This window comes from Mustela erminea, chromosome 11 (assembly GCF_009829155.1).
Source record: "Mustela erminea isolate mMusErm1 chromosome 11, mMusErm1.Pri, whole genome shotgun sequence".
In the NCBI taxonomy this organism is placed as follows: domain Eukaryota; kingdom Metazoa; phylum Chordata; class Mammalia; order Carnivora; family Mustelidae; genus Mustela; species Mustela erminea.
Window position 1 is genome coordinate 90,428,042 of NC_045624.1, and position 11,107 is coordinate 90,439,148.

General features: G+C 39.1%; 1 protein-coding gene across 2 annotated transcripts in view; it reads right to left on the minus strand.

The window, feature by feature from the left end:
• The window catches only part of PNPLA8 (patatin like phospholipase domain containing 8), a 40,798-nt gene extending 30,369 nt beyond the window's left edge, over positions 1-10,429 (minus strand). The window contains exons 1-3 of one of the 2 annotated variants that reach the window (XM_032304642.1): positions 10,265-10,429; positions 1,944-3,083; positions 1,643-1,792 (exon numbers count right to left, since the gene is read on the minus strand). In XM_032304642.1, the coding sequence (XP_032160533.1) occupies positions 1,643-1,792; positions 1,944-2,993 (1,200 nt within the window). In that variant the 5' untranslated portion in view covers positions 2,994-3,083; positions 10,265-10,429. The remainder of the gene's footprint in view (positions 1-1,642; positions 1,793-1,943; positions 3,084-10,264) is intronic. The other variant, XM_032304643.1, reaches the window with a different exon arrangement.
• Between the last annotated feature and the right edge of the window lie 678 nt (positions 10,430-11,107).

Below are 11,107 nucleotides of genomic sequence, written 5' to 3' on the forward strand. Positions count from 1 at the left end.
TTTGAATAATTAAAACTTCATTGGAAAAGTTCACATGAGACTGTGCATGTGAACATGTCTTAATTTATCCAGTTCATTCTTTCTGAGATGCTTCTTATTTAGGGAAGTGGTTAAGAACTTTTTACAGACTATCCAGATTTTCAATCATACTTGATCAGAATACACATTCCTACAACACACTACTCCTTGGTATTGAAGGGTCCTTAGATGTGAGATCAGTAATGCAAAATAAAAGAGCCCTCAAAGTTTCTAACAGCATGACTATTCACGATAGACTAAAACTGAAAAGTACCGAACAATTCATCAGTAGTACAATAAGTAAGTTGTGATACATTCACACCATGGAATATGAAAGCAACAAGAATGAATGTTCTACAACCTCTCACAACAATGAGAACGATTACTACCAACATGATGAATGAAAAAACCCAATCACAATAGTTTATATAAGGTACCAAAAAACCCCTAAACTAATCTAAAGTAATTTGGGGAAACTGTGATTGAAGGGGGCACAGAAGGCTTGTGAAGTCCTGGTAAATTCTGTTCCTTATCTGAGTGCCAGTTACATGGATGCCTTTAGTTTGTGAAAAATTCACTGAACTTGATTCCAATAACTGCAGGTTGTACTGTACTTCAATAAAACACTTTTTTTTAAAGTTCTTTAAAGTATGCAAGTCTATTTTAGATCTTTGCTTCAGTATATCCCTGAAATAGTAAATGGACTTAAAAGCTATCTACCTTTGGAAAATCTGTCTTTTAAATAAGAGATTAAATAGCCATGAAAGATAATCCCCAGTTCCATGAACATGAAATTCTGAAGTTTAGCTTTATAACATATGAATTATATAATATGAAACTATAGGAGGCTACCTTATATAAGGACTGAGGTAACTCTTCAGCAAAATGGTTGTCAAAAAATGGAATATGAACTAAGTTAACTTAGACTTTTTTGAGTGGCGAGTTAAAAACAAGCATTAACAGATCTCTAAACAAATGTTAACAATGTCTGTTCATTATATATTTGTAAACTGGTGATTAAATATTACAAATAATCAGCAGTGCAATGGAAAGAGACTCAAGCACATCATTCATATTTTATAGTATTTCTCCGAAAATAGTCTGTTTAAATGGGTCTAAATTACCTTCACTATTTTATATGTGAAAAAATCGAGGTGAAGAAAAGCTAATCATTTTATTAATGTAATTATTAATCCAATTATCATTAAGATCATTAAAATGTTTACTTGCAAATACAAAAAGATCAAGAAATAAAAATTACCTATGGTTTTACTTATGAATTACATCTCCCATCTTAAAAGAGTAGCTATATAGTATAAACACATTTAAGAAAAATTTGGCAACTATTTTGCAATTCAGTGAACACACTGAGATTTATTTTCTATTTTAAAACATTTAATCTCAATAAACAGTAGGACCAACAGCATAATTTATCATCACAGAGTAAGAGAATATTTAAGCATAATATATATAATAGAATAAGTGGGCCAATTACTGACTCTATGACACATCACATACATAATAAAAACCTAAAAATAGTTAAATTTTAAAAACTGCCTTCTCCATTTCAGAAAGTGCGTTAGTATTTTCCAAGACAAAACTAGATTAAATAAATTAGAATTACCTTGACAGCCACTCCTTTTCCTTCAGGAAATTCTAGAAGATGAAAAGTCAGTTCTTCAACCCTGTTAATGCAGAGCTTTGGGTCAGTTGTCCTTCTCAACGCCTGAACTAACGCCCGGGTTCTGTTATCAATACTCACTCTTGCAATAATCTACAAAGACATATTAAAATATATATGATTAGGATGCGAAACTTCTCTAGTAATACCAACACGTGATTAAGGTTTCTCTGGTCCCATAGGGAAATGGAATTTACGCATTTGACAAAAGTTAAAACGTCAAGCAACACTGATAACGACTTGCCTTTTCTCGCTGAAGAGATAACCGCTTTTTCTCCTCTCCATTTTTGTCTTTGCTGACAGGCTGCTCAGCTTTAACAGCCTCTTCCTGCTCTTCTGGCTGACTCTTTGAATCATACTTTAATTTAGGGACAAGTCCACCAATATAACCACCTACTAAAGCCTGGACACCTTCGGTGGGACGAGAAAGAAAGTTAGCAATACTCTGTTTAGTAGAAACTGGAAGAGCCTCAGGAGTCCCACTGGCACTTGCAGACTTGTCCACAGAATATAAAGAAGATTCTGAATCACGCTTATCAGTCAGGATGCCAGGATCTGGAGAGCTCGATTTCTCTTCTTCGACCTTTTTATCTTCAAGTTTGTCCTGGAAATGTTTCTTTTCCTTTTTTTGAGACATTCTTTCCTCACGTTTGAAGTATGAATTAATATGATTTGATAAAAAGTAGAATGACTCTCCAAATCTTGTGGTTAAACTACTTGTGTAACGAAAAAGACTTTGTTTACCTATATCTTCATCTTTACCTACACTATGACTTTCAGAGAAAGAACTCTTTTCTACTGATTTGTCACTGTATTTTTTCAGAGATTTGATGGCTTGTTTAATGCCTGTCTGTTTTAACCAACCACTATCTGATACTTTTCTTAATATTCGAGAACTTGGCTTAAATTGAGCTAAACGTGAGATCATTTCATTCTGAGTGCCAAAAACAGCCTTTGAAACAGAGTTCAAAGTACTTTTAATACGGGACATACGAATGCTCACTTTTGTAAGTCCCTTGGGAGTAGAAGTGCTAAGTTTCAAAATTCCAATATGTAAACCATGGTGGCTTGGAGAGTAACAGTGCTTTCTCCAAGAATGGGCATCACTTTTGGTCAATTTACATCTTATTTTGCTTGTATGAAAACCTCTTTGTAGACTGGCGTGGCTTATCCTCCAGTAATGTTTAGGTGAGTATAAGAAATGCAGCTGCTTGCTTCTCTGCTTCCCACAAAGACTTCTTGCATTACTAAGGAGGTAAATATAATATATATCTATAGTCAAATTAATAGACATAACTTAAAAATCATTTATTTTCTATATGTTAGGATTTTCACTTCATTCCTGAATGCTTCATTTAAGAAATGCCATAATTCATGGTCTTACCTGAAATAGCAAGAAAAAAAAAATTAGGATACAAGGTAAAATTGAAACTGGGTTTAAGATAAAATACTTTTCTACTTGAAATAAACTCAGCAGCTTGTCTCAAAAGAAGACAGAATAATGTATTTCCATTAGAGATACTGCATATCTCCCTTTTAAGCTCACAGAAGACAATTCATTCTCCAGTACAGAATTTAATGAAAAAAGAGAGTGAGTGGTAGGATGTTTCATGAGATGTAATTTAGGAAAGCTACCAAATACATAAGTTTTCCTACAACACATAACTGAATATGCAATTTAGATACTATGCTGTTTTTCTTCTCTGTCAAAGTCTGGACTAGTTTATGTGACACCAGACTTTGAAGTCTTTGTAGAGTCAAGTCTTACACCATCTTGTTCATTGCAAACCATTTATAGAATATTTAACCTACATGGACATGGTACTAGATGCTGAAACCACAAAGACAAACACGATATGAAGAACTTTCAGTCTAAGGCTACAGATAGCCATGCAAAAAAACATTTCACTATCTAGTTGTGTTTATTAAATTAAAGGTCTGACTACAAGAAGCTATGTGCCACATCTAACAGACAAGGGGTTCATAACCACAATGTAAGATGAATGCAATTAAAAAAAGAAAGATTCAGCTGACAGAAAAATAGACAAAGGACATTAACAGGCCAGTTAATGTAGAAGAAGAAGAAATACAGACAGTAAAATTATGAAAATACCCTTCACCACATCAAAGAAAAGTACTAATTAAAACACGTTTTGTTTTGGGGCACCTGTGTGGCTCAGTGGGTTAAAGCCTTTGCCTTTGGCTCAGGTCATGATCCCAGAGCCTTGGGATCGAGCCCCACATCTGGCTCTCTGCTCAGCAGTGAGCCTGCTTCCCTTCCTCTCTCTCTGCCTACCTCTCTGCCTAATTGTGATCTCTGTCTGTGGAATAAATAAATAAAATCTTAAAAAAAAAACCAACATGTTTTGTTTTTACAATAGGTGGTAATGCAAATGGTTGATAATATTCAGTATTAATAATAGGCTAAAGAAATGGGACACATAGGGCTATCTGACAATATCCAATGAAATCTTAAATACTATCTATCACAATCTTAAAGGCACATATTTTTTGATCAGCAATTTCACTATTAAAACTCTATTAAGAATCCTACAGAAATACTTTATAAGAGTGCAGAAGTATATATACACATTCCCTAATGCATTGACTGAAATAATAAAACAAAGAAAAACAACTCTAAAGGTCTTCTAGAAAGGAATGGCTCAATAAACTATGGCATATATACTGCAGAATGGGTTACCATATAGTATTCTGCAACAGTTAAAGAAACTAGATGATCTGCCCATCCTTCATATACACTACAGTAAAAAAGGCCAGCGGCTATAATACATACACTATACACATGTGGAGATACAAAGACATTAGGTAATGAAAGACAGAAAAACCTACACATGCAGTTTAAATGTGAAGCTGTCCACATGTGGCACATGCACGCGCACGCATACACACGCAGATTCCGAAAGGGTAAGCACTAGTTTGTTTATTCTTGTGAACCAAGGAGTGGGATCAAAAGAGAACAAGAAGATGGACTTTTTCTTTTTCCTTTTGTATTATCTGTATTTTTTACAATGAGAAAATATTACCTTTGTAATTAGAAAAAGCAGACAGAAAAAAAGAAAAAAAGCAAATGGTTTAGAACACTTTCACAGATAGTGCCATGAGAATGGTCAGAGCAGATATCCAAGTAAGTTCAAAAAATAATAAAAAGACACTAAAAACTGGACAAAGTTAAAAAGGAACTCATTAAGTAGAAAGCTGAGAACAGGAGAGAATTTTAAATAGCAACAAATACAAAGACAAAAGAAGCATTTAAGAAAGCATAAACAATATGAACAAAAATTGCAAGCAGTCCAGTTTCGCTCCAGGACCTAGAAAGAGTAATGAGAATAATGAGGGACAGGTAGATGATATTGCAAAGATGGTTTTGGGGGTCAGATTATGAAGGCTCTTACAAATCTTGCCAAGGAAATTAAAGATCAGACTGTCAATGAAGTATTTTAAGCAAAGGAGTGACACTACAAAGAGGATTCAGCAGATCTCTGACAGAATGAACAGACAAGACTGAGAAAGATAGAAACCCAGAACCTACTGTGAATGTTCAGATTACAGTCTGAACTAAAAGCTTTGTAAATCGCATGTATACGTATGATTTCAAAATTCCAATTTTACAAAGAGACAGAGAGAAAAGAAACCAACATATCTACCTTCCCAGCTTTTCTGATATCCAGGATTTATGGCCAATGAGTAAGTTGAATTAACATAAAAGCCCCACAATCCCCAAACCAGAAATACTTAATAAAATACAATTAAAGTACCTGTGAATAAAAAGCCATGCTCAAAACTAGTAATGGACTCCTACAAGTCAACAATAAAAAAATCAAATTGCCCGATTAAAAACAAACTGGCAAAGAACTTGAGTAGAAATTTCTCCAGAGAGGATATACAAATGGCCAACAAGCATATGAAAAGATGCTCAACATCACTGAATCATCAGAAAAATGCAAATCAAAACCAAATGAGATATCACTCCAGACTCATTAGGAAGGCTGTGATTAAAAACAAACAGAAAATAACAAGTGTTTGCAGAGATACGGAGAAGTTAGAACCCTTGTGCACCGTTGTTGGGACTGTAAAATGGAGCAGCTGCTGCAGAAAATAGTATTGTGGTTCCTCAAAAATATTAAAAATAGAAATACCATAGGATCTAGCAACCCTACTTCTGGGTATATATCCAAAGGAATTGAAAGCAGGGTCTCAAAGAGGCATCTGCACATTTGTGTTCATAGCAGCACACAATACCAGTGGTGGAAACAACTCAAATGTTGGGGTTTTTTTGTTTGTTTGTTTTGTTTTTTTCTGTGGGTCGAGAGTTCTATATTTTCTATATGGGGAAGACAATTAAAACAGAAGTGATCTCTAAAAAACCCAGGATAGTAGCTTTGATCCTAGGAGAGGAAACTGACAATGAAAAGAGTTCAGTTGTCTCAAGTAAGTTGTAGTCCATAGGGAAGGGTGAAAGGTTGAAAGGAAGAAACTCTTTGAAGAAACTAAGGAAAGGTAAATGATTTACCCATAACTGATGCCATTGGTGGTAATTTTCTTATTTCAAGTGATGACTTTTTTTTTGGTAGGAGGTTTGAATTGGTTTTCTTTTTGATTCTCATTCATGTATTCTGTCAATGCAATACTGATTATCTCCATTTTAGTGTGTTTAGTCTTTAACTCTAGTAGCCTTTTATTTATTTCATAACTATTTTTTGAAGGCCTTTTTTATGCTAGGTTCTGTGCTAGCCATAGGTGATAAAATGGCAAGACACTGTCAAGCAAACATAGCCCTTAGGACTAACCATCACAGACAGACCATTTTTCATTAACAGTTTGAGATTATGAAATTATCCAATCATTTTAACTCAGATAAACAAAATGTATTTACCTACAAAGGAATATTATTCAGCCTTTAAAAGGATGGAAAACCTGTCACATGTTAGAACAGGGATGAACTCTTGAGGATATTATTTTAAGTAAAATAAGCCAGTCACAAAAGGACGAATACTGTGTGATTCCACTTACACAAAGTATCTAGAGTATTCAAAGTCACTGCTATAGAAAGCAGAATGATGATTTCTAGAAACTGGGGAATGGGGCAAAAGGGGTGTTTCATGGGCACAGCTTCAGTTCCCCAAGATGAAAAAGTACTGGAGATGTTTTAGAACAATGTGAATGCAGTTAATGCCACTGAACCACATACTTAAACATGGTAAAGATGGTAAATGTTATAATACTTGGTTTTTATTACAGTTAAGAAAAAACCCAATAGTGGTAAATCCATAGTTGAGAAATCACAAGCCTGAGATCTTTTTCAGTCACATTGCTTGAATGGTGCACAGACCCCAAGCAAATGAAAACTAGTCAGAGCTGGTGAACCCCAAGGAGTTTCAGTAGAATGAACTGAAAGTACCATTAAAGGGGGCACTTGGGTGGCTCAGTCCATCAAGCTTCTGACTGCTGGTTTCAGCTCTCAAGTCCTGATGTCAGGGTGTGCGACAGAGTCCCATCTCTGGCCGCAGTGAGCTGGGAGTCTACTTGAGATTCTCTCTCCTCCTTTCTCTCACGCCTGTGTGCTCAAGCTTGTGCTCTCTCTCTCACAAGTAAGTAAGTCTTTAAACAACAACAAACTACCATGAAAGGATATTTCCAAAACTCAGGGCAAATGGGGTATTGTACTTGACATGATCAAGAGAAGAACTGAGTTGACATTTTACTGGAGACCTCAAATAAGTAACGAAGCAAATCATTAAAATCTGGGAAAAAAGCCTTCAAGGCAAAGGAAAAAGCAATGAAAGTGTTGGAGACAGTAATGAGCTCTGTCTATTCAAGACTAAAAGAACCACCAGGTGGTTGAAGGTAACTAAACAGGGAAAATGCTGGAAAAATGGGCCCAACAGTCAAGCAGAAGACAGAGCTATACAAGTAATGGGTCTGTATTGTTTCTTTCCAATGACATAATTCTCATAACCAATTATGAATACACCTAACAAGACACTGAGATACAGTATATAAAGCAAAAAAAAAAAAAAAAAAAAGAGGAATTATGGAAAGACTAGACAATTTCATGACAATATTTTAATACCCCTCTTACAAACTACAATTACCAAGCAAAAATCAATAAGCACAGAACTACCAACAAAATAAGAAAGCTTAGTTTAGCTGTTTCCAAATCACAACACTGGTAAATGCAGATAAAAATTTTGAGAGTAAATTCTGCTGGAGTAGGTTAGACTGCAAAAAGATAAAGAGAAGAATGTCAAGTGGCAGGTGCCATCACCTACTGAGAAAAGAGCAGTAAAGACGAGGGTACCAACTTATAGGGTAGTGTAAGTACACTGGAAAAATAAATAGAATAGGGAGGTATAGAACAACTTCTAGGGAACAGAACTGTGTTTTAACTGGAGGAAAATAAGGGAACTGCTAGCTGGAGGCTCAGCTGAGGATAAAAGAATGAATCTACACAGGACTTCCCTAAGTTATTCCAATAATGCAGGCATAAAGTGACAAGGGTTTGAATTAAGACACTGGTACTGTACTAGAGAAAGGATTACTTTGAGCCCCACTTTGAAAGTGGGGAAACAGCGAAACACAGGACTTGGTCACAGGGAAGAATGGGGTGAGGAGAAGATGTCAAAACAACTCAAGTGTTTTTACTCAGAGATACATAGAGAATACCACTTGTGAAAATGAGATGACTAGAAGGGGACCAATTTAATATGAAAGAAAAATCTCTTGGATGAGGTAACACAGGACATTCAAATGGAAATGTACTATAGAAACACAGGCTGTGGTTTAAGTCTGGAGATACCAGCACAGTGACAACTGAAAATAGAAGACTGGATTTACCAGGGGGGAAAAAAAAAAGTTTATAGTAATAATTCCTGAGAACTGGGGGACCACAGATCCTCTTCCTTGAGAAATGATTATTTGCATACACACACACACACACACACACACTATACTTTCCGTAACATTTCAAGAGTCATGGACCTACTAAAGTATTTAGATTTGAATTTTGAAACTCTGCTTTCTTTAGAAAGAAGAAAGGGCAGACCCCTGACTGACATCAAGAGTTAGGAAGAAGTCTTTCCAGAAACAAAAAAGCACAGGTGAAAAGATATCCTGAAAAAATCAGGGTCATGGAAACCAATACAACAGCAAGTTCTAAAAAGAACTCGATAATGAACAAAGTTAAGATATATAACATGGGAGAGAAAGATTATAACTAAGACATGAAATGACAGAAAGGTGTCCAAGGTTAAGAGTTCTATGACAGAAAGTTGTCCAAGGCTAGGAGTTCTAACTCTGACCTTTTCACAAATGTGTTCCACAAGTGAGGCAATATGTACCCTTAGGTGCAATTCCTTTGTCATTACTGAGCAAAAGAACAACTCAGTACAAGCTGTACTTTTATCTGCTTAGCAAGTGATGCAAATAAATACACCAGTCAACTGATCTTCTCCCTCAACTTCACTATAAAGACATTCTCTCTAGACTTTAACATAGATCTAAGAAATAGGAAAGTAAGATCAACATTGAGAAAAAGTTTGGTAACAAATTATGAAGAACATATTCTTACAATTAAAGTACAAGTAAATGGCGCAATTTAACAAATTAACTACAATGGGCTTCAAACAACTGCCTCCGTAAGAGGCATCAATTCTCGGCTCACAGTTTAATACACTTTTTTTTTTTTTAAACTCTCGGATTTAAAAATGCTTACTATTTCACTGTTTTAACAGCAGTCCCTCAACACGATGAAGCATACTTTTGTCAGTTGAAATCTCAGCAACAAGGACTATATGCAAGAACCAGATGCAGATGTTACTGGAGATAAAACCCCATTATAAAGAAGACAGTCCCGTATGGACACTTTGGTTTCCCCAAGAAGTCAGCACATTCAAGTTACTGTATGAGGCGTAGGCAGCAGGTTCCTCCCAGCACGATGACAGAAATGACAATGACGGGGAGCACGGCCACACAACGATTCGCACCGCTTCATCTCTGACAAAGCACACACCTGAACCTGCAACAGCAGCGCAGGGACGGAGCCAGACGCGCGCGGGGTTAAAAAGAAACCGCTGGCCACTCGAACACGCGGCGGAATGCGCCCGTGCGCCGACGGCGGAGGACGGCGCAGAAGAGGGAAGCGTTCTGACAGTCAGCAGGGAACTGCGGGAGAACCCTCCAGTGCGGGCGCAGCCAAAACGATCGGGGCAACCAGGCTGGGAGCTGCGGGGGTGGGCCAGAAAGCGCAGGGCGGGACGAGGGAAACCAAAACAGGGTGAGCCGGACCAGGCCAGCAGAACCCGAGGCGGCGGACGGCGGGGGCGGACACCGCGCACCAATCAGCCCCAGGTCCGCGGCTCCTTCCGGTGCCCGGATGCCTCTTGGAACCTTGGTCCCGGGACCTCCTCGAAGCCCGGCGGCTCCCCGCCCTGTTCCTCTGCAAGTGCCCTTCGAGGAAAGAGAAGGGCCACACAAGTGCCCGGGGAGGCCAGGCTGCCCTCTTTCCTAACCTATCGTCCCGCCTCTGTCCCCCCAGCCGCCACTCACCGGGATGCAGGCCGCAACTCTATGGGCGGCAGCGGCGACGCGCCTCCGGACCGCACTGACGTCCACTCTGGCCGGCCCGCATCAGCTGAGCTACCAACACAAACAGAAGAGCCGCGGTCGAGGCACCACCCCCACGGCTCCGTCCCGCCCCAGCGGAAGTGACGCACGCGCGGGCCGTGTCTACCCGCCCGGCCCGGGGGAGGCCCTCTGCCCGGCTCCGGCCAGGGCCTCCCGGTCAATCGCCGCTCCCTTTCCCAGACATGCGCAATAGAGTCCGAGGGAGCGAGGGGCGGGAGACGTGCGTGCGTGCACGCGCCGTTTGCGTCGGGGGAGGTGCGGCGGGGTGGAGCGGGGAGGGGGTTGCTTTCCTCTGTATGTTTGCCCGCGGGCTGCCACCTCCGCGTCTGGGAGGATCCTGTCTGCGTGCGGTCCAATCCGTGGAGCTGGGCTTGCGTTACCCGTGGCCGAGAGGGTGGCGAGCTGCATGGGGCGGCGCTCGTACCACTCTGCTCGGCCCGCTTGCTTTCTCCATTTCTGGGCATGGCCACCTTGGCTACCGCTTGTGTCATCGTATTGGAAGGTGGCCTGTAGCATTACATTACCACGGATGTCCTGCAAAAGGTCCCACACTTCACACTTCACACTTAACATTTTTCGAATTCTGACGTTGTGTACATACCAGATGACCATCTGCAGCCTTACGGCAAATACGGCCCGTCGGCTGTTTCCGTACGTCTGTGGGCTAAGAATGCCTTTTACATTTTTCAGTGGTTAAGAGAATAAAGTATGCATTGGAACACGTGCAATAACATGAAATTCAAATTTCGAAGTCCATAAAAAAAT